Below are 25,503 nucleotides of genomic sequence, written 5' to 3'. Positions count from 1 at the left end.
AGATGTAAAGGTTTTTCTTCACATACATATGGCGCTTCCGTAGCCAGGTGGGAAGGAGCAGCAGTGCGTAGCACACGCTTCTTGATTAGACCGGGGTTCGAGCCCGTCACCACCAAATACGGAAGATGCGGAAAGGTCAGGGAATGGCCACCGCATTTCCAGGAGCAATATGGCCTTAGTTGCTAATGCTCCTAAAAAAAAAAAAAAAAAAAAAAAACCAAAACCAAAAATCACATACGTATGCAATCTAGCCTAAAAAATTGGAAGTTTATGGATATAGCATGCTGACACATACCTTGTAGCCTTGGTTATCTTGCTGTATTCTTTAAACAACCAATCCCAACACTAAAAAAAAACATTTGTTAATTAAAAAAGAAAAAAAAAAAAAAATATATATATATATATATATATATAACAATTTTTTTAGATAACAATATAAAATTATAAATAAATTTAATAACAGAATTAAGTTAGATTAAGACATCATATATTATTATTTGTCTATCATTAAAAGTTTTCATTATGGCATCTAAGATGCATTACTTCAATAGCTATAATTTTCAGAATTTGTGATTATTTTCATTTTTTTCAGATGTCTCCCTAATGCTAGTATTCAAGTGTATAAACTATTTATGAGTAGCCACGTGCCAGTATATATATTCCTATGTATACACGCATAGTTAAGTATACTGGCATGCAGCCACTCATAAACAGTTCATACAATAATAAAAAAAGTATTATTTTTATTTGAAGACGGTCCATACAAACTTTATTAGCCACATCTAGTGGTGAAAACCATAAATGTAATTGTGCACAAAATTATACTGCAACAGCATTCTCATTACAGACTTGGCAAATTCTTTATACATGAAGTCTTTAGTTTTAAATTTTTTATTATTTAGAATGTTGCATTATTTCTTAATTTGTGAATTCTCTAATGAAAAGGGATTTATTAATGTTTTCTTAACTGAATATGTTTTAATTTCATAGTTGCTCAAAGATCAACATCACCAGATCTAAAACTAAAAGGAAGAAGTAGATGTAATTGTTGTCCTTATGGCTACCATATTGACAGAGACTTTGTTCGTTATTGTGAAGCCCTTTATAACAGTGCAAATGTGGAAAAGTTGAAGCAGTTGAAAAAAGATAAACGAAGGCAATGTCAATCTATTGAGGCATATTTAGGTCTTGCTGAACCTGTCAAACCACAGGAATCCCCCAAACTTCCTTTAGTAAGCTTTTTTTTTATATTTTTATTTCTATGAGTATTTAAAAGAGTAAGTTAAATTATTGATGGTATAATGAACTGGACTTTAAAAAAAAAAAAATTAGTTGCTTTTATTAACCCATACATAAAAATATAAATAGCATCATACATAAAATTGAAGTAACAACTGCAATCAGTGACAGGGTGACAAAATAATGCACAGAACAAAACAAATATGACACTCAAACATAATGTGACTTGCAGACACTAGCACACAGCTAAAGTCTGAATTATTTGAAGTAAACATTATGCACGACCAAACTGTGTGACGCCTCAAATTAGAATGGCAATCACATCAGCATCAGTATTGCCAACTGTAGTCAGTTGAAAATAGCTGAGCCACAATGCAAAAATAGATGAAATTCTATGTTAACAATGAAAAAAAAAAAAAAAGTTTTTTTGTAACTAAAGGGAATTTATACAATTGGTGTATATTCTCTGAAAAACGACAGAGGGGAGTACCGGCCCTGGTGCCCCTACCCTGAATCCACCACTGACTGCAATATATACATATACAAATGAGATCCACAATTTCAATTCCATCTTGAACCAGCAGGCTTTCCCTAACGAATGAAATAACTATCATTTTGTGGTTAGAGAGTGGTTATTTTTAAAACTTGCTCTTTAACCATGTTGAAACATATTTGGCTGATTTTGAGTGAATCAGCTTTTTGAAACTACTAGAAAAAATGATTCTCCTAATATTGGTTGACCTGTTCTTGATTGAAGTCCCCATGCTACTTCATTCTGTTCTGCTTCAAGCTATTTTCCATTTTAAACAGTTCATATTTCCTTACAGTTTAAACCTCCATTCTAAATGCCGTCAAATACAATTTTGAGCTCAAAGTCACTTATTTCAGCATTGAAGCCAACTTTATATGACAGAAAGAGCATCTCTGTTGGTGTATTAAATCTTTTATTGTATAAAAGAAACACTCCCCTGGTGGACAGAGATGCTTGGCAATTGTCTAAACCCATGCAGGCATGCTTAAAGGTGATGTCATATCTGGGTTCCTGTTCTTCTCATATCCTTCATCTTTCTGAGGGAGGATGTGATAATCTGTGTGGATGACATTAAGCTTCTAATCCTCATCAGTACCCTCAGATGCAGTGGCACACCCAGAAATTTTGTATTGGAAGGGGAGTTTATTGTTCCACACTGATAGCTTTTACAAGTGTCAGCATATGACAGTACAATTCTGCAATATAAAACAAAATGTTCTTGGGAGGTGGGTTTATCCCTTCCTCCTGCAGGTGAACCTGTGCTCAGATGCCATCATTGCTGCCATAAATGGAAATCTTCATACCCTAATTGGATACCTGCAGTTCTTTGAGCTAACTTTGACCCCAGCTAAATCTGTGTCCCTAGTCCACCCTAACTCCAACTGGAACAACGATACCATGCACCACCACCGACAAAAACCTTGGAATTATCTCTGAACAAAGACTAAGATTTAACTCCCAGACAGAGGGTTAAATAGAGAGTGCTATTCAAGCACTTCAGTGCTTTAAATGAGTTCCAAATTTTCAATTCAGTTGGCATGCTAGATGACACTTCCTTGCATCTTCAAGAACCAAGGCCATGTGAGATTTTGTAAATAATTTTTTTTATTAAAAACTAAAAAAATACATATGATAAGTATTGCAATAAGAAAAGATGCATTGCAAATTGCATTAATAAAAGATGAAATATTAGTATATTTCAAACAGAATTCAGAAAATTCCAAAACATTTTTCCAGAAATCAAAAAGAAAGTTTGTCACCTGTCAGGTTTTGTACCACTGGTTTTGTTATTTTTTGGAGTACTATGACTGCAGGGTTAAATCAGCAGTCTAAGTTTGTGCTACAATGTAACTATTTTAATTTTATTAGTAATTCTCATGAAAATTCACGATAACAATTATAATGCTGTAAAACAAAGTTATAACAATAATTTTAATAGTAGTCTCCAGAATAACTTTTATGCAAGTAAAGTGCAAGTATATGGCATGTGCAACAAATGAGGTCCATTCTATGGTGGCTTAGCATATCTTACCAATTTGTTATTAATCATTTACAGTATAACCAGAAACAGCAAGCATATGCCCTTAATGACATCTTAATCATTTACAATAACCACCCACTTAGCTCCTAAAAATTCTGCAAAGAGAATCTTTACATTATTATCATGAGCTCTTGATCTGTGATTGCATCAGGGGCCAATGTTCTCTAGTTAGACCACTGACCCCAGTACAAGAACTCAGTGGGATTTGCAAAAAAATAATTGTTATAAATATAGTTCTTCAAATAAAGAAAAATAGTATTAAAGCAAGAATAATGTAAGTAGCCAAAAAGATGCAACTGATCATTATAATTAAGTATTGGAGTAAAAAAAAAAGAAAAAAGTTAATGTCATCTGTTATCTCTTCCGAAAACTCTATATCTTCAAATTTGTAATAATTCTCTTAATAAACCTTGTTGATAGTACAGTGCCTCAGTTATTTAAAATAATAATTTAGAACATGTATCTAGTCTTTAAACTGAAAGCCATCAATTTATTTTAATATTCCACTACCTGTAGATTACCCATTAGCATTAGTACAGCCATAAGATGCAAGAAAGCAAGCTTATGCAGCAGCAGCCAAAAAAAAAAAAAAAAAACACCACCTCCCATTTCACCCCTCTATTCATTCCAAATGCCTGTCCAGCTCATCCTTAAATTTATTTAAGCTATCAACTTCCACAACAAGAGATGGAAGTCTGTTCCACCAATCAATTACCCACTGAGTAAAGGCATATTTCTGCACATCTATTCTACAACTGTCTTTCCTCAGTTTGAATCTATGCCCACTCAGGTTCTTAAATCTGAGTAAGAGGAAGAATCCTATCAGCATTTCAGCTTGCTCAACCTATTCAAGGCCTTATACACCTCAATCAGATCACCTTGCATGTGCCTAGTCTCCAGGTGCTGCAATTTGCAGAACTTTAGCCTTTCTTGGTAAAAGCACCCCTTTGTTCCCCTCACCAATCTTGTTGCCCTTCTTTGTACGCTTTCTAACAACTCCACTTTCTTCCTAAAATGAGGCCTCCAGACCTGTACACAGTACTCAAGGTGTGGCCTGACCATTGCCTTGTACAACGGGATAATCACCTCCATGTCCCTGCTAGCAAAATTCCTATATATCATTGACAAGACTACATGACCTGCCCTGGCAGCCCATCTGCACTGCTCAGCGAACTTCATATTTGACTGCACAATTACCCCTAGGTCTTTTTCACTTTCCACTCCCTTGAGTGTAGTACCACACAGTTGGTACATTTCTCTTAGGTTATTTCTACCCATATGCAGTACATTGAATTTGTCAGTGTAAAATTTCAGTTGCCACTTCTCAGACTGTTTGCCCAATTTATCTAGATCCAGTTGGAGATGTATCATCTGCAAACTTGGACATTAAGCCTGATATACCTTCATCAATATCATTGATGAATACACAAAACAATAATGGGCCCAGCACCGAACCCTGGGGAACTCCAATAATCACATTTGTTTACGAAGAGCAGCGTCCTCTGTAGTCTCCCACTCCACCATCCCTTTATCCATTGTAGCAACTTACCCTTAATGCCATGCCTCTCCAATTTGAATAGCAGTCTGTACCAATTTGTACCACGTGCAACAGTATCAAGGGCTTTTCTGAAATCCAAGAATATGATATCAAAATTATTTTTTGCATCCAGTTCCTTTGTGACCACATCATAGTATCCAATCAAATTAGTCAGACATGACCTCCCTTTAACAAACCCATGCTGTGTCTTAACTATTACTGCAGTCTTGTCTAGATGATCCTGTAATGCTTCTTTAACCAGTGATTCCATTATTTTCCCCGGAACGCAACTTAAACTAACAAGACTATACTTACTTGGTTCAGTTTTGAAACCCCTTTGTGAATTGGTGATACATTTGCACACCTCCAGTCCACAGGGACCTCTCCTGAGTCCAAGGAAGCTCTCGTAATTATTGCTAAGAATTTGCTTACTTCTTTGCTGCCTGAGTTTACATAAGTAAAGAAATCTTTGCTGTTTTTCTTTCTTTCTTTTTTTTTTTTTTTTATGTAAACCCAAACACGAGAGGTATTAGAACCTGTAGTACTTAATATTGTGCTTGGGTTGGAGGTTGAGAAGACGAAAGAAGATATTTGTTGACATTGGACTTGAACTTCTATAGACTGTAATTTTCAGGAAATACGTATAAAGGAAGGTTGTTCCAGAAAACGGCAGTTGAATGAATAAATGAGGAAGATGAAAAGTTGGTTCTGTGAATTTGAAGTTGGACAGTAAATGGATGTTGGCTGGTGGCGGCATGTGTTCGGACTGTTTTGAAAGAGAGAGCGGGAATTATAGAAGCCAATACAGAAGAACAGTGCCATGGAAGTATCTGTAAAAAAGGCATGCAGCAAAAACAATATGTCTAAGAGACAGAGTGTGGAGAGACTCTGTTAGAGATGAGTCATTAATTAATCTAACTGCTCTCTTCTGAATGGAATCAAGAAGCCTGAGAGAGGTTTTGGGGGCACCACCCCAGATGTGGGAACAATATTCCATGGCAGGGCAGAGTTGCAATTTATACAGAGTGAGCAGCTGTTTGGAAGAAAAGTAACACCAAGAGTGAAAAAGAAAACCAAGTTTTTTAGATGCAGAGGAAGCAATATTTGTAATGTGCTTGTGCCAAGAGAGATTAGAAGTCAGGGTAATCCCCAAAAGAGATATATCATTTTGCCTAGAAATTGGAGTGTCACTAAAGATAAGCATAGGAGCAGAAGAATCCTTTTTGCGAGATATAAGGCAAGACTGAGTTTTAGAAGGATTGAAATCAACTACGTTGTCTTTGCCCCACTGGAGAATTACTTGAAGATCGGCATTTAAGGAATTGGTAGCAGATTTTTGAGAAGTTGAAGCTGATTGAGCAGGGCAAGGTTTCTCAAAATGGAAAGTGGAATGCAATGTGCTATCATCGGCAAAACTATGGATAGGATTTCCAGTCAATGGAAGAAGGTCATTAATATACAAGAGGAAAAGAGTGGGGAAAAGAACTGAACCTTGGGGGACACCGGCATTAGTGGAGAAGTTAGAAGACAGAGAGTCATCTACCATCACCCTCAGTGAGCGATCAGAGAGAAAACTGGATAACCAATTACAAAAAAAGGGTTGGCAAACCATAAGATGGAAGCTTGTTAAGAAGACCTTTATGCCAATCAAGATCGAAAGCCTTTGAGATGTCAAGAGCAACTACTTGTTTCACTGAACCTTTCTATTGAGTTAGTCCATAAATGGGTAACATAAGCCAGAATATCACCAGTGGATCGACACTGACGGAATCTATACTGGTGATTGTTGATCAGACTGAAGGTTTCTAGGTAGTTTAAGAGTTGGCGGTTAATTGATTTCTCCATTACTTTAGAAAGAGTAGAAGTAATTGCAATGGGAGGGATTTGTCACCCTTTTTAGTAACTGGCTGGATATGGGCAAATTTCCAAGCAGAAGGAAAAACACCTTTGGAATAAGAAGGTGAAAAAAGGCGGCAAAGAATAGGAGTAAGTTCAGGAGCACAGGTTTTGAGAACAAGTTGAGAAATGCCATCCGGACCTGGAGCTTTCTTTTCATCAAGATTCGTCAAAATCCTTCTGACATCCTTTTGATGGAAGACCACGGGAGGCATTGAATGGAGCTTGTTGGGAATGGTGGGAGGTGTTTTACCAAGATCATTAATACATGAGTTGGAAGAAAAATGGGATGCTAGCAGGTCAGCTTTATCCTTGGCTGAAGTGACAACAGAACCATCTAGTTTAGACAGAGGTGGGAGCAGAGATGGGCAAAAGTTGCGGCCAATAGCTTTGGCAAGAGACCAGAATGTTCGGCTACCATTAGGGCAAGAAGCAAGTTTTCCATTCTTAGCCTGTTCAAACTCTAGTTTGGACTGATTTAATAACTGCTTTACAATTGTTGCGAACTTTGGTGTAGGCAGAAAATGAAACTGAAGAATTAGAAACAAGCAAATTACGATATGCAACATCCTTCTCTTGAACAGCCTTAGCACATTTAATGGAAAACCATGGTTTAGATAAAGAACGAGATTTTAAAGTGGAGTGTGGGATAGAGGATTCCATTTCTGCAAGAATAATTTCACTGACACGATCTGAGCAAATGTTGACATCAGAAGTTTTGAAACAGTAATCCAACAAAGGAAAAGAAGAAAAGAAATCTCGCAGGCCATCCCATTTTGCATTCTTGTAATGCCAAACAACACAAGGTTGGGAATAGCCATGAGATAAAGGCTCCATTGGAGAAGAGACAATCACCAAGTTGTGATCTGAAGTGCCTAAAGGACCTCTCACTTCGACCATGTACTTAGAAGGGTTGTTTGTGAGAAAAAGATCAAACGTGTTGGCTGTATGATTAGGATTGTCCGGTATTCTTGTAGGTAAATGAACAATCTTTCCACAATTCTTTCCCAGATCTTCATCGAATGAGACATTAACTTTATTCCCCTGTAGTTCCCACATTCCTGCACATCACCCTTTCCTTTAAAGATTGGCACAAGTATACTTTCCCTCCACTCATCGGGTATCCTCTCCTGGTGCCACAGTTTTTCCATCAAGTCCCATAGGATATCGATCCCTTCTTCCAGACTACTCCATACCTCTACTGGTATCTGATCAGCACCTACTGCTTTCCTTCTCTTCATTTTTCTGAGTGCGCTTTCCACTTCTTTCCTGCTTATGCCTTCCACTACTCTCACATTCATCACTCCATCCTTGCATAGTGCTCTTGGGTTTTCCTCATTTAATAGCTTCTTAAAATAGTCTTTACAACTTTCCTTAACCTTCTCCGGGTCTTGTATAACCACTCCCCTTTAATCTTTTATCTGTTTTATTGATGAGAAGTCCTTCGATGCCTTATCTCTCACTTTGGCTATTCTCATCAGTTGCCTATCTCCCTCTTTCCTCTCCAGTTCCCCATAGGCCTCGTCCACTGCCCTCACCTTTGCTATTGCCACAGCCCTTTTTGCCTCCTTATTTGCTATTGTATATGCTTTATCTTCTTGGCTACCTGTTACATCCCATCTTTTCTTTATCTCCTTCTTTTGTTTTATCACCAATTGCACTTCCTCATTCCACCACCAAGCCTCCTTTCCCTCTGGTGTCCCCTTTCCTGATGTTTTCCCCAACTCTTCACCAACTTTCCTTAAGAAACAACTATTTGTTTTCCACCACTCTTGCACATCTTCCGGTAACTTTATTCCTTTTAGCACCTTTTCCCTGAACTCTTTCCTCAAACCCTCCTCTTTCAGTCTCAACCACTTTATCCTTTTCTCCCTCTGTCCTGAATATTTCCTACTTTTGTCCACTGCAACCTCCCAATCGGCCACAAGCAATCTATGTTGTGCAGACACTTTCTCCGTTTATTGCCTTGCTGTTCATTTCCTTTAGATGCCCCCTACGGCACATGATATTGTCAATCTGGCTTGTCCTTTCCCCACTCCTGTAAATTATCGGCTGGCTTTCTTTCTTTTCAAAACAGGTGTTAACTATTGCTTTATTTATGCTAGTGACTGTATTTAATAATCTTGCATCCTGTGCAAATTATATCTGAGTAAAAAGCAAGTAACCTTTATTATATGTGCTGAAGTGGAATTTACTGAAAGAGGTAACTACCATCAGGGGTAAAGTGAAGGGTTTTTGCTTTCGTAAAGGCGACTACAATGGTCCGAGGCAGTATTTAAATTCTATACAGTGGGACCAACTGATGACGTTACCAACAGCAAATTCAAAATGGGAAGCATTCAAAGAACTTATTTTGGGAGCTACTAGGCTTTACATACCAACTAAGACTTATTGTTCAAGGTTTAGGCCTAAATGGATGTCAGATGAACTAATGAGACATAATGACAGAGAAGAAAAATGCATGGGATACAAATAAATTAATGGGTGACATGGAAGCCTATGATAGATATAAGCTGGTCTGTAACCAAGTCACAAAGGAGATTAGGCAGGCAAAGGCAGATTATGAGAAATCCTTGGCAAAGGAATCAAAGAAAAACAGAAAAGAGTTCTTTACCTATGTAAACTCGAGAAGGAAAGGGATGAATCAGATTGGTCCACTGGATATTGATGGTTCAACAGTTGAGGATCCTGCTCAGGTGGCTAACAAACTAAACAAGTATTTTGCATCTACATTCACACATGAGGAGTTATTCAGGAAGGGAATGCCAGAGGTGAAGTAAACTCTGGTGGTGAGCTAGATGATTTTGTAATAACTGAGAGGAAAGTGGGGGAGAAATTGTGGAGGCACCCAGGGTGGATGGAGTCTATCCAGTTATATTAAAGGAGGCAGCAAAGGAAGTAAGCAAACCCCAGAAGCTGATATTTCAATTCATCCCAAAGGTGTTCAGTGGGGTTAGGGTCAGCGCTCTGGTTAAGCCAATGAAGCTTTTACATGCACATGCCTTTAAACCACGCAGGCTGTGTATTATGACGTAGTGCATTATAATACTGAAAAAGAAAAGGGTCCTTTTCATATTGCTACCACAGTGTAGGACCATCAGACTTGTTCAAAATGTCACTGTATGCATATGCATGGTATTCACAGATCCAATGGTTCAAGTTCAAATCATGAGAAAAACCTGACACAGAAGTGACTGCACTTCTGCCAAACTTCACAGTTGGGATGACAAACTCTGGTAAATAACATTCTCCAGGCCCAAACACTGCTAGCTTATTGGAAAAATTATGTAACATGATTATAGCATGCTACATAGGATACATATGGGTAATGTGATTATGGTCTATATATGGCATTTTATGTCACTCTGTCACAAAGCTTTTCAATGTTTTAAGGACTGATTATGATGGGTTTTCCACTAGAGAAGCCGGGACTGTGCACTACATGCTGTAATGTTTGGTTTGTGTGTTGCAGCATCTGTTAAATCTGATGCTATGCAACCTCCATCTTTGTATTAATATATATCAACCCCAGGGGCTTACATCTGCTGAGTATTAGCTTGGCACACCCAGGGTCCTGAGCTGGATATCATCATTCTTTTTCTTGTTGATTCCCTTCTACGTCTCTCTCTCTCGGGGTAATTCAGAAAATTTTTTTTTTGGCTGGTGCAGCATAAGCCTCAGGCTTCCTTGCGCCATGTGGCTAATAATAATCATAATAATCTGTGCAAGGTCATTAGTAATTGCAAAAGCCTCAGCATCTCGACCAGCTGGTTTGGTGTGACTAGAAAATAGAAGCTAGCTGGAGTTGTGAACATTAAAATCACCAAGGAAAATTACCTCACTGATAGGAAAGTTGGACTGGAGAAAGTCAAGTTGCAAAGAGAGGAAGTCAAAGAGTTCCAAGTGATTAGTGGAGTTGGGCGAATGGTAGAGATAACAGATGAATTTTACACAATGAAGTAGAGAGATTTTAAGCCAGAGAAGATCAAAGAGAGGAGATTCCAAATAGCCAAGTCTCTTACAGGGAATATCAGAATGGACATATGCACAAGTATCACCTTTGAGGCGAAAGGAATCATACAGTGAATTATTTGGGCATCTAAGATGAGCAGTAGTTGAATCAACCGATAACTGAGATTCTGTCAGAAAAAGTACATGGGGTTTGGCAGACTGCAAGTGGAAATGGACATGGTTGAGATTAGAATTGAGACCACGTATATTTGTGAAATGAATTAGGAAGTGCTTGGAAGGTTTAGATCTTTTCGCAGATAAGCTTGCTCTATTAGTTTGACAATTCATGGTGTATTCAATGGTAAGAAAAAGTGGGTGGGACATGCTGTATGAAGTAATGAAATTTTTGGATATGGCGTACACATGGTAAGAATATACCCAGATCCTTGACATAATGTGGCATCGACAATGCTCCCCGCATACACACTACTCGGATTCCCTCCAGTCACTATCTGGCAGAGTAGAGTAGCAAGATTATACACTAACCTTCCTTTGCCAAGGATTTCTCATAATCTGCCTTCGCCTGCCTAACCTCCTTTGTGACTTGATTACAGACTAGTTTATATTGGCCATAGGCTTCTGTGTCACCTGATACTTTATATGAATCCCATACATTCTTCTTCTATGCCACGAGCCTCATTAATTCATCTGACATCCATTTAAGCCTAAACCTTGAGCAGTATTTCTTAGTTGGAATGAAAAGCCTAGTAGTCTCCAAAATTAAGTCCCTGAAGGCTTCCCATTTAGAATTCAATGTTGGTAACATCATCAGTTGATCCCACCGTTCAAGATTTAAAAACTGTCTGAGACCCCTGTAGTCACCTTTATGAAATCAAAAGCCCTTCCCTTTTAGCCTTGATGGTAGTTACATCTTTAAGTAATTCCCACATCAGTACATTGTGATCACTGTCACCCAGTAGTTCCTTTATCTGCAGATTCTTAATGCATGAATAATCAGTGCTGATAATCAGATCAAGAGTATTACTCCCTTTGGTTGCCCTCGAACATGTTCCTGTAGAAAACAGCCATTCAATAAATCCACAAAAGTCTTGCTAGTGTGCGAGTGACCAATCCACAAGTTCTAGTCAATATCTGGAAAGTTAAAATCCTCCATTATAAGGCATTCTGATTTACTGGCCAACTATTTCTCTGCAGAATTGCTCATTATACTCTCAGATTCATTAGGCCTATAACACACACCTACTCTCATGTTTCCTTTCCCAGTGCCTATGTCACACCAAACGGACTCAACATTGCATTGTCCACCAACATCAACTGGATGCACTTCCTTAGATTTTGTGTTTCTTAACTAACTACTTACCTCCCTCCTCCCTTTCTGTTCTGTCCATCCTTGACATAACGTGGCATCGTTAAGTCAAGGTGTAAACATTGTACTTCCCAAATTCCAATGCTGCACTGCTTGTATCTGTGCGACACCATGTCTCTGATATCCCAACAATATCTGCCTTTAATGTCTTGACCAGCCCTTCAAACTCATCAAATTTTTAACTGTACTCCTAGCATTGGTTTACATGCAAGTATACATGCACCTGTTTCTACTCTTAGTTACCCTAACACAGCCCATGTATTTACTTGTTCCACTATGACTCCCAGCAGTCCTGGAAATCTCCAGCACCTTGCTTTCCAGGCTGCTGCTCATTCTAAGAAGCAATGATAGAATCACTTTTGCCTCTGCCTGTGGCCACTGTTAATCTTTTAGTCTGTGTATTCCCCAAGCTAGCAGTTTTCCGACCCACCTAACACTGCTTCAATAGTATCAGCAAATATTCTTGCACCCTTTCTATTTAAGTGTATCCCAACCCTGTAGAAGCAGTCTCTCCTATCAACAAGCACAGCCCACACTGAAAAACTTCTAATCCATGAACCTTGCACAACCTCTCCAGGGCCGAATTGATTGACAAGGCTCTCATCATATACTCCCTCATGTTATGTCTGTGAGAATTGCAGATACTTTCACGTTCAATCCTAACTCAAAACTTTTTTTCAATATTGACCTATACTTGTTGAGTAAATCTGCAGTCTCTTACTCTTAATGTCATTAGTTCCAATGTGTACAACAATATCATCTTTTGTACCCTTAAAAGATGATATCTGCTCTACAACATCATCAACATTTGTAGACATACCTTGGTCCTGTTCCACCTATCCTTCTTGCATAGTATATTCCCCATCTCCCTGACAATAGTCACCAACAATAACTAGTTCCTGTGGGACCAGCACAATTTGTTTTGGAGATTGCCTCAGTGTATCCTGATGCACAGCATTAGCATTAGTAGAAGCATTTGATGCAAGAAAGCAAGCTTATGCAGCATCAGCCAAAAAAAAAAAAAAAATAATAAATAAATAAAAAAAAATAAAAAAAAAAATAACCACTTCCACTTCACCCCTCTGTTCGTTTGAAATACCTGTCCAGCTGAGCCTTAAACTTATTTAGGCTATCAACTTCCACGACAAGGGATGGAAGTCTGTTCCACCAACCAACCACCCGCTGGCTAAAGGCAAATTTCCTCACGTCTGTCCTACATCTGTCTTTCCTCAATTTTAATTTATGCCCTCTCAGGTGATTATTCTGAGCAAGAGGAAGAATCCCATCAGCATTGAGCGTGCTCAAACCATTCAAGGCTTTATACATCTCTATCAGATCACCTCGCTGGTGCCTAGTCTCCAGACACTGTAATTTGCAAAACTTAAGCCTTTCTTCGTAAGAGCACCCCTTTGTTCCATTCACTAATCTTGTTGCCCTTCTCTGTACTCATTCCAACATCTCTACATCCTTCTTGAAATGAGACCTCCAGACCTGTATACAGTACTCTAGGTGTGGCCTGACCATTGCTTTATACAAGGGAATAATCACCTCCTTATCCCTACTAGAAAAATTCCTATATATCATCGAAAATACACCATGAGCTACTCTTGCAGCCCATCTGCACTGCTCAGAAAACTTCATATCTGCCTGCACAACCACGCCTAGGTCCCTTTCATTCTCTACCACTGTCAGTGTAGTACCACAGAGTAGATATGTTGCTCTGGGGTTGCTGTTTCCCATATGTAGTACTTTACATTTGTCAATGTTAAACTTCATTTGTCACCTCTCAGCCCATTTGCTCAACCTTTCCAGATTCTGTTGCAGTAGCATAGTGTCAGTAGTGTCCTTGACAACCCTGCCAACCCTGCCAACCTTCGTATCGTCTGCAAACTTGGACATTAAGCTTGATATACCATCATCAATATCATTTATAAATACAGAAAACAATAATGGACCCAATACTGAACCCTGAGGGACTCCACTAATAACATTAGTCCATGATGAGCAGTGTCCATTGATTACCACTCTCTGTCTTCTCCCCCTCAACCACCCCTTTATCCATAGTAGCAATTTGCCTCCAATGCCACACTGCTCCAATTTGTGCAGCAGTCTTCCATGTGTAACAGTATCAAAAGCCTTTCTAAGATCCAAGTATATAATATCAAAGTTATTCCCTGCATCCAGTTCTTTTGTGACTGCATCATAGTATCCAATCAAATTGGTCAGGCAAGACTTCCCCTTAACAAAACCATGCTGTGTCTGAGCTATAACTGAAGTCTTGTCTAGATGATCCTGCAGTGCTTCTTTAACCAGTGCCTCCATTAATTTTCCGGGAACAGAAGTTAAACTAACAGGTCTATAGCTCGCAGGAGTGAGCTCTGGCATTGAGTTGGGTAGCTGAGAGCTTTATGGGCACCTCATATTAATTTCTTCAAGGGCATTTACTCTACACCTCAAGCTCTCTTAGACGCCCATCAGAACGCTGAGTTGGTACCTAATTTCTTGACACTCTAGGCACCTAGCACACACAAAGACATCCTCCTTGGCTAGATGGTTATGTTAACACATCTTATTTATTATTAACGAGCATTATTTTTTTTATTTATTATTTAAAATGGATGATATAAAATTACTTATTATTTGAAAGTAAAAATTTTGCATGTAACAAAAGAGTAAATTAAGTTTTCTCAAATTATAAAAAATTTTTTCTTTATGCTTATTTAACAGAAACTATATAAATAAATTTTTAAAAAGGATAAAGAATGCTTGCTGATTTTAAGATAGAGCAAAAATTTATTTAATATATAAATTATATCAGTCTTAATTCCATATATACTGATACAATGATACTATTTTTTTCAGATCAATATACATATTTCATACCATAGGAAGTTTATATATGCATCTTTTTTATATAGGTTAGTCATCCAGTTCGTCCACCTCCACCAGACTTACTTTCTACAAGTGATGGTCTGAGGGATGCAGTTTTGGATTTTGAAGAAACTTTGCAGAGTAGTCAGTTTAGTTCTTCTAAACCTCTGTCTTCTATTGACCAGAAAGAGCTTTCTGCACCGAGTCATACAGTATTGGCTCCTGTGGATCTCCTCACTAATGCACCTCATGTCAACATTCCAGAAAGAGAAAGTCGAAGTCCAACTGACACTTCCTCAGCTCAATCTTCACCAGTTGCATCCAATTCTTTTGTGAGTGAGAAAAGTTCATCTTTTTTCACTCCAGAATCATCTTATACTCAATATGAATCATTTAATTCAACATGTTCACAGTCTCCCTCGTCAAATTTGCGTATTCCAATGCCTGTTACTTCAGAGGTAAGATTGCAGATATAATTTCATCCTATGAGGTACCATTCATCCTATGAGGTACAAATTCATCTTTTAATATTTATAGCACTGCTATTTAAAATTCTTTCCCACTTATATTGCTTTTTTTTAAGGTCCCAAGAAAGGAATAAATCTAAATATAACCCTTCTTCCTCTTGATTGAAAAAATACTAATTAATTTCATGAAGGAAAGCATGATGATTATTATTATGTTAATACCACATTTAATCATGTTTATAATACTAAAAAAATTTATTTTCATTTTAATAAAATTTTTAAAAATTTTATTCTTTATAATATAATATGCTAAAAAAAAAAGCAAACATGGTACATCATGTGCAGTTTTTCAGTTACATATGAACCATTGCTTTATAAATACAGCTAAAAATAACTGAAACATCAGTTATCTAACAAAATATGACAAATACCCCATTAAAGGTGTATCACTTATAATGTTTAGGATTAGCCAGAAAGTGCTTTAATGCAAGTTTACTGGAGGTACACTGTATATATTTTTTGGTTTATTTTAAAAACTATCTGTGAATAGCTCTCCTAAAATATGTATTCACTTATTTGTTATGTATAATTGTACACTGTTAATTGGATTTGTTAATTGTAAAAGGAGTGTTCGATCATATATAGACTACCTGTATTTAAATTCATCAGAAACTAACTACAATACAGCTTTGTAATGCAGCATTTAATAATATTGTATTATCCCATGCCACATATCCATTAGCAGGATAGATCATGGTATCAATTAATCATGTGATGTGTTTGAAAGCAAGTAATTAGCTGCATGATGCTGTGCAAGAACATAAATTATGGTGTATTAGACACCGATATGTGTCTTTATTAACCCAAGACTTGAAGGACTCTGCAAGGTTTTTGGGGGGAAATTTCTATCAGCTTGGTCTGAACTTGTAGGTAGAAGGAATCTATTTTGTAGAGACAGGATACATTTAAACAAAGGTGGTGCAAAAGTTTTTTCCAGTATTGTTGAGGATACTTTAAAGGTTTCAGGGAAACTGCTAGTTTGTGGGAGGGACAAGGGTAATATAGATATGCATTTATCTGATAGTATTGGTCAAATTAACTCTTGCACATACCTCAAGAGTATTTGTTTGTTACCACAACAGAACATAGTAGCAAGATTTTCTGAGGACAATAGCATTTCAAATGAGCGGGTAGCAAATGCCAGAGAAATGAGCTTAAATAACTTTAAGGGGTGTGTCAGAGTAGTTAACTATACAAGAACACTAAGTCTTAATTGTTTATATAGTAATGTCAGAAGTGTCATCAATAAAATTAGTGAATTCGAACTGCTGGTTAGAGCTTACAGAAATGTGGTGCTGCCCCGAGATAGGGGATGATAAGTTTCAGTACAGTATGTATAATGTATTCAGGAAGGACAGGGAAGATAGACGGGGTGGTGGGGTCATGCTTCTTATCAAAAGTAGCTTGAACACGACGAAAGCTTTTCCGGATTCAGATGTTTCACATGCTAGTATAGAATCTGTATGGTGTGAAATAGTTAGAAGCAGAGGTATAATGAGAGTGGGAGTAATCTCTTGCACATACCTCAAGAGTATTTGTTTGTTACCACAACAGAACATAGTAGCAAGATTTTCTGAGGGCAAAAGCATTTCAGGTGATTGTGAAGATTATGATGAGAGTCTCTACATGCAAATAGAATGGGCAAGTAAGCATGAATGTCTTATTATGGGTGATTTCAATTTTCCTCTAATTGATTGGAGCAAATGGAAAGGAAACTCCACATGGGGGACAATTTTTTAAATCAACTAAATGATTGTTATTTGTATCAACATGTCAGGGAAAGTACTAGGGAAAAGAATACTCTAGACCTCATCATCACCCATGAACCAGATGACATAACAGGGCTGGCAGTACAGGAGACAGTGCTTCGTAGCCAGATGGGCAGGAGCAGCAGTGCATAGCACATGCTTCTTGATTAGACCAGGGTTCGAGCCCGTGACCACCAAATATGGAGGATGCGGAAAGGTCAGGGAATGACCACTGCATATCCCGGGGCAATATGGCCTTAGTTGCTAATGCTCCTAAAAAAAAAAAAAAAAAAAAAAAAAAAAAAAAGGAAAAAAAAAAAAAAACCCCAAAATAACAAAAAAAAAGTACAGGAACCAGTAGCAGGAAGTGATTATGGAGTTCTATGGTGGATGATGAAGAGAGAGGTAGCAGTAGTTAAAGGCAAAGGAATGGGTTATAATTTCAGGAAAGGAAATTACGATGCCTTAAGGTGCTACATGGCCTCTATTAACTGGATAGATATCTTACAGAGAGCAAATACAATTGAATTATGGTATACCTTTAAAACATTAATTACCGAAGCTTTGAATGCTTATATACTATTAAAAAATACTCCATGAGGAGGAGTCCAAGTTGGATTAATAATGAAGTTGCCAAATTACTTGCAGCTACAAATTAATCTGTAATAATGACACTGAAAAGGTTAGGCTGGCAAAGGCAGATTATTAAAAATCGCTGGCAAAGAGAGCAAAGAGGAGGGGATAAGGGATTCTTCACATATATAAATGCAAAGAAGAGAAGGACAATCTAGATCGGACCCTTATGTAATGGACGTGGGATAGTATTAGATACCCCAGCTGAAGTTGCAGGTGAACTCAACAATTACTTTGCATCGATATTTACAAAAGTAAAACCCTTCACATCAATGAGAAATTCTGGGAGTGAAGTTGAAAAAATGTAATTAATGATGTTAAAATTTCACGCATTTATTTAATGAAAAAACTTTTGTGCCTGCAGGCCAGTAAGGCTCCTAGGGTTGATAGCATTTACCCAATAATCTTAAGGGAGGCGGCAAATGAGTGCATTGAATCATTGAGGCTAATTATGAGAGCATCACTGGATTCAGGAGAGATTCTGTTGGATTGGAAAAGTGCCAATGTATCTCCAATACATAAGGGCAGTTCTAAGAGTGAAGTGGAAAATTACCAGCCGGTTAGTCTAACTTCAGTAGTAGGGAAAATAATGGAGACTATGATCAAGGGTGGAATTCAGGATCACTTAGATTTCTGGAATTCTGAAGGATACTTAGCATGGTTTTGTAAAGGGAAAATCATGTTTAACTAATCTGGTTAGCTATTTTGACAGGATCACTCAAGAGCTGGACTTAGGGAATAACTTCAACATTGTTTATTTAGATTTCAGCAAAGCATTTGACTCAGTCCCACACGAGAAGTTACTTTATAAGCTGGAACAGGTTTGAATTACAGGGAAATCCTTAGATGGATAGCAGGGTAGCTTTGGGGCAGGGGGCAGAAGGTTGTGATAAATGATTATTCCTCAGATTGGGTTGATGTAAGAAGTGGGGTTCCCCAATGATCAGTACTAGGATCATTGTTTTTGATTTTCATAAATGACATCAGTGAAGGGATATAGAGGGTTTGATGTTTAAATTTGCAGATGATGTAAAGATTGGTTGAGTAGTTAATGATTGCTGCCAAGCAGAGCTTCTTCAGAATGACCTAGATAGATTTCAGAGATGGTCAGAAAAATGGCAGCTATGCTTCAATCCAGCAAAGTGCATGGTATTGCACCTAGGCAACAGTAACCTCAAAATAACTTATACACTTATACAACTAAAGCCGGTAATGGAGGAAAGGGACTTGGGTATTACGATATGGTCAGATATTAAGTTCTCTGAGCATTGTAGACTGGTTGCAAGGAGGGCCCATGGTGTCCTATCGAGGATTTCTCAAACAGTCGCTAGTAAAGATAAGGACATCATAATCCCATAATATTAGGCCATTGTTAGACCACACTTGGAATACTGTGTTCAAGTATGGAGACTGCACCTAAAGAAAGACGTTGTTCTTCCTGAAAGGGTCCAAAGATGGGTAACTCGCCTGGTGAGCTCGGCAAAAGGGCATCCATATGTGGAAAGACTTCGAATATGTGGGTTGCAGAGCTTGGAAACTAGGCACCTTAGAGGAGACTTGATTTAGGTGTTTAAGACTCTGAGAGATATAAGCAAAAATTAATAAGGACAAAATTTTCATGGTTATAAATGATTCTAAAACTAGGGGCTATAATTTCAAGTTACAGGGCAAGTTGTTTAGACTGGACTGCAGGAAGTTTTATTTTAGCCAGTGAGTTATAAATTACTGGAATAAGTTACCTACATGGGTGGTAGAGGCTGACAGTCTGGGGAAATTCAGAGGTCAACTGGATAATTACCTAAGGGAGGAGGGAAATGCATAGATTGTCCATTTCCTTTTCTCTTATTAATTTTTATCATTATTATTTTTTTTTATTTTAAAATTTTCTTATTATTAATTTGTTTTTATTCTTATTATTTTATTTTATGTATTTTTCGTTATTTTATTTTATTATTATCATTTTTTTTTTGGCTGGTGCAGCATAAGCCATAGGCTTCCTTGCGTCATGTGGCTATTACTAATACTAATAATTTATGTTTATAGCATCCATACAATACAAGAATGCCATTATACAATTTTGGGCTACAACAGGTTGCTTGCCAGTGGATTTGGAGTATAAAATTTTTTAATTGTTTAGACAGACCAGCATGGAGTTATGCTTTTGGTAAAAAAGGCTGCCAGCCAGAGAGCTAGTCAGTATATAGCAATTTGTTTATTTCCAAAACAATCACAGAATGCTGGTTCAGAGAGTTCTACATCGTTCTGGTATGTTCAAGCTCACAGATCAGAAACCTTTTGGCACTGAAGAAACAGGGTACTGTTTCAATAGTTTGAGAAAATAATACAGCACTGTTGTGCTTCTCTAAGGACACTTTTGCTCCTTCAGTAACTGTTGGGTATGAGTTATAAATGCCAGGATGCAGAATTTTGTGCTCGTGGAATTGGATAAGTTTTTTGTAAATTTTTTACCATATTTTTGATTAATTAACATTGAATTGTGTTTTACATATAAGTTAAATAGTCTTAGTCATGTTCTTTAGCTTATTTTTAAATATAGTTAGTGATTTTTTAAGTTACAACATGCTATTTGTACTGCTATTGTATCAGGGTTTGGCATGAATATCATAGCATATGACGAGTAGCGCAAGGAGGAATAGTAGGGTTTTAATTGTGATAAATGAGTAGCTTGAATGTTCTAATCACTTATTGGGCATATATAGTTTTTGTGTTTAGCTAAGGAATTTTTACTTTTTAGCAAGGATATAAGTAATTTAACATTGTTATCAGTATAGCGTAATGTATATCTTGAACTTCATAACATAAGGTATAACGTAAAACTAGATAGTGTAATGCATACCACTGCATTTAAGAATCTATTAGCTTAATGTAGTGTCAATTAATCAGTTAAAATTAATAATCTTATTAATTTTCATTGTTAATCAATTAAATTGTTTTTAAATGGAAATCATGCCCCAGACTGAAGCAGCAAAGTAACAGGCACAAAGTAGAGGGAGTTCTGTGACTTGGGGGAGAACCAAAGAAAGTGATCCTCCAATGCATCACATCCTAAACTTGTGAAACAAGTGTCACATCTGCAACTTGTGAAATGTTTGCAGACCTTTCTGGAACAGAACATGATCCAGTCACAGAGGTGTGTGCTAGGCTGTCTTTGTGTGTGCAGAGAGTGTAAAGAAATTAGATACCAACTTAGTGTTAAAGGAAGAAATTGAAAGAAACTGGAAGTGAATATATCCAGGCACTAGCTCTCAGGGAAGCAAAATTAATTTTGCTGAAAAATTAAAAGATCCACAGTGTCAGTAGTTCTTTTCATGTAGTAAGGTGGCCACAAAATGAATACAGTATTACATGGTACCTTTTCATGAATAGTAAAAGGTTCCCAGTAATACCGTAACATAATGGACAGATGTGAATTTTCTTATTTGTATCTGGACACTTTTAATGTTTTGTGTAGCTCTGTTATATTAGTAAGTCATTTAAATGGTTAGTATTTTGATCTCTGGAGAAGAGAAACTAAATATTTTAAAGAATTTTTATTATTACTATTATTATTATTAATATCCATACGATGCAAGGAAGCCTGAGGCTTATGCTGCACCAGGGGAAAAAAAAAAGTTCCCGAGTAACCCTGAGAGAGAGAGAGAGAGAGAGAGAGAGAGAGAGAGAAAAGTAGAAGGGAATCACCAAGAAAGAGAAGAATGATGATATCTGGCTCAGGACCCTGGGTGTGCCAAGCCCATACTCACCAGATGTGAGCCTTGATTTTTGTTTTCATTTATGAAAGCCGTTATTTGCTTTTTTTTAGGCACTTTAGCATATAGCATAAAGTGCCTAGTGTGTGTGTCCGTGTCCACATGAAATAACTCAACTCCTAATGGATGAATTTTTATAAAATTTCATATTTGGCTCTGTTAAAAAGATTTGTCAAACCATTCCAAATTTTCATTGAAATCAGACCAATAGAAATCTGACAATTATTATTTCTTTGTCTGTCTATATGTAATATCTTGACTTTCAGTGGATAGAATTTCATGAAATTTTATATTTGGCTTTTTTAGAATGATTTGTTGAGCTTCCCAAATTAAATTTGGACGAATAGAAATTTGGCAGTTATTATTTTTTTTTTTATACATATCATGTAGGCTTATCCATGTACTATAACCCAGGGGCTCACATCTAGTGAGTATGGGCTTGGCATACCCAGGGTCCTGAGCTGAATACCATCATTCTTCTCTTTCTTGGTGATTCCCTTGTACTTTTTACCTACCCCCCCACCTCTCTCTCCAGGGTAACTGAAATTTTTTTTGACTAGTGCAGCATAAGCCTCAGGCTTCCTTGCACCATATAGATTATAATAATAATAATAACCCACTATCCACCATGCTCAACAGTAGCAAGTATGGATATAACATCAAAGAAGGAAGGAAGAACCTGTAAACCCTCGCCCACCTGATGTACATGAATGACATCAAGCTCTATGCAGGAACTGAAGCACCTCCGGAAACTACTCCTGATCACCGAAGAATTCAGCAATGATATTAGGATGGAATTTGGTCTAGACAAATGCAACACCCAAGGATTGCACCAGGGAAAATTAGTCAACCGAAACTACCAGTTGCAGACTGGTAAAGAGATTGAAGCCATGGCAGAGGGAAAGGCTTACAAATACTTGGGGATGATGCAGGCTCAGCAGTTACAGCACAAGGAAATTAAGGCTTGCCTGACCGAAAAATACCATCAGAGACTTAGAAGCCTGCTGAAAGCAAAGCTGAATGGAGGGAACACAGTTAAAGTCATAAACACCTATGCAGTCCCAGTGCTAACGTACTCTTTCAGGGTTATAAATTGGACTAACACCGAGCTGGAGGATATCATGAGAAAGAAAAGGACAATGATGACCAAGAGCTGCCAACACCACCCTAAATCTGCCATGGAGAGACTGACAATTGCTCAGCAAAAAGGATGAAGGGGCCTGATAGACCTCATTGAACAACAGAAGATAGCGATAGTTAACCTGAAGGATTACTTCCAGAAACACACAGCAGCACTCCAGCAGGCCATAAGGAAGATGGACAAGCGGTATGCCTCACTCAACCTAAGCGAGGAGTCCCCCGCCAACCAGGAAACGAAGCTAGAAAGATGGGCAGGGAAGACACTCCATGGCAGACACTATAATGATCTCCATCAAGATCACATAGATAAAATTACTTCCAATGCATGACTCACGAGTGGGACGCTCTTCCCCGAGACTAAAGGTCGGTGTTGATTACCTGGTCTTGGATGACGAGCATCCAAGACCAGGTAATCAACACCAGGAACTATAGAAAATACATTGCCAAGGAGCCCCGGAGTGTTCGACGACACATGTTGATGATGTCACCTGGCCTCAGAAACAATCCAAAACATCACTGCTGTATGCGAGGTGATCACCCAGACTGAGTACACTCATAGACATGACCAGGTAGCCAGGATAATACATCAGAAGCTAGCAAGGAAATACCAGTTGATCGAAGAAAGTTTACCCTACTACAAACCCCAGGCAGTACTAGAGACCCCAACTCACAAGCTGTACTGGGACCACACCATAATAACAGATAGGACAATCCCACACAACAGACCAGACATAACCCTTGTGGACAAGAAGGAAAAGGCTACCTATCTGATTGACATAGCGGTACCCAACACTGGCAACCTGCAGAAAACCCATGGGGGAAAAAATCAGGAAGTACACGAACCTAAGACAGGAGATCAAAGTGATGTGGCATATGCAACAAGTAACAACCATCCCGATCATCGTGTCAACCACAGGTATGGTGCCAAAGACCCTACATAACAGCCTAGCAGCAATAGGTCTCCCAGTGAACAAGGAACTCCAGAAAGTCTCAATCCTGAACATCTATATGATAGTTAGAGAGTTGCTCGACCAACAGTAACACCAGACATAACAACAACCACCCTGTGTACTTGGTACCAGAACCCGTCACAGGGTGGAACCCCCAATCAGGGAGGAGAAATAATGAGCAATAATAATAATAATAATAATAATATTGCAGTTGAAACACTGGGTATTATGTTTGTTGCCATATGCTGGTTGGAGGAGAATCAGTGGGCAATATAATAGATGTGCAGAAATGAAAAGTTATTAGTTCATGCATAAAAGTCATTGCTTTGCTGTTTTTATTTATTTTTTTTTTGCTGTTATAAATCATAAGTTATTATTATCTACCGGTGTGCCTGAAATGTATTGCAATGCAATTCATATATTAACTGATGTTTCTATTTGGCCTAAACTGTATTTTACCATTTTATAATTGATATTATGCAGAATGTGTCTCTAAATTTCTGTAAAACACTTGTTGCGCTGTGGATCCCTGTCCACTTAACTATATATACATAAGTAGTCCAAATACATAAGTAGTGTAATTTATTTAAAAAATAACTATTTTTCATTTATTTGGTGTACTAATTATTCAGATAATTCATATTACTATTTTTTTCCCAGTTGCAGGTGTCCTGCTTGCATTTTAATTATTCTGTCTTCTGTATTGATCCTCACATATCCTATTTAATATATATACTTATAAACTTTCCACTTATGTAGTGCATATATGTATTTAGGCATAGAATCTATATGTATAGTGATATTTTTTTTTTTTTTTTTAATTTAATTTCTGCTTATATGTTTTCAGCAGTCTACAACTTCTGCTTCTCAGCAGATGGCTGATACTATGGCAAAACTAACATATGTTGGATCCAATAACTTTCCATCTGGAGCAATGGGTGTTAATAGATCTGTGTTAACTGCTATAAGAGAGCAGATGGCAGTTAGTCTACAGCGCATGAGAGAACTTGAAGAACAAGTAAAATCTATTCCAGTTTTACAGGTAATTTATTTTTTTTATAAATTCTCTTATATTTTAGCAATAATAGAAACAAAACAATGTAAAATATTGATTTTTTTATACCATTTTTTTCATATGAATGTAACCATGAAATTCTCCTTCAGTTTATTTCATATTAGAATTATGTATAGTTTCAAGTGTGGCCCCATAAATTTTCTCATATCTTCAACAGTTCTAGATGTATTTTCCCTTAGAGTACTTCATATTTTTTGCCAGTGTTCACAAAGAATATGAATCTTGATATAAATAAGAATATAAAAGGTAATTAACCACGTGAAGAATATGCATTTAATATAAGGTAACAACACCACATATTCTTTACCAGTTAATTAATTCCCAAAACAGTCATGGTAGTCTCATTATTTACAAATTTGATGACTTCAATGGTATCTTAATCTGTAGAACAGGTAACAGTTGCAAATAGCAAGGTCTGCAAAGTTATGCATAATGACTTCCAGAAGTGCTTTTCCTCTTTTTTTTTTTTTTTTTTTTCTGGAATTTTATGTACAGTAAACATTTGTATATCTATCTATATTGTATATTTCTTATACCTATAGATATCTGGTTTTATGCTATATCTACTCCATTTTTAACCTGGATATCATATTCAGAATATCTATAAATTTTTATATTATTATTTCATTCAATGCACATCTCATTAGTTTTATTTTACTGTCTTTCCAAAAGAAGCTTGTATTGGCCTCGCTGAGCCTTATTATTGT

The 25,503-nt window shown here is 37.3% G+C and overlaps 1 protein-coding gene across 1 annotated transcript in view; it reads left to right on the top strand.

Moving 5' to 3' along the window:
- LOC150086046 (uncharacterized) overlaps positions 1-25,503 on the top strand; it is a 195,246-nt gene that overhangs the window by 90,320 nt on the left and 79,423 nt on the right. The window contains exons 3-5 of the mRNA XM_090374343.1: positions 991-1,232; positions 15,001-15,411; positions 24,569-24,763. Coding sequence (XP_090230469.1) covers positions 991-1,232; positions 15,001-15,411; positions 24,569-24,763 — 848 coding nt within the window. The remainder of the gene's footprint in view (positions 1-990; positions 1,233-15,000; positions 15,412-24,568; positions 24,764-25,503) is intronic.

The sequence above is a fragment of the Mastigoproctus giganteus genome, chromosome 5 (genome assembly GCF_048544385.1).
Source record: "Mastigoproctus giganteus isolate SK-2022 chromosome 5, ASM4854438v1, whole genome shotgun sequence".
Lineage (NCBI taxonomy): Eukaryota > Metazoa > Arthropoda > Arachnida > Uropygi > Thelyphonidae > Mastigoproctus > Mastigoproctus giganteus.
This window is presented reverse-complemented; position numbering and strand designations above follow the sequence as displayed.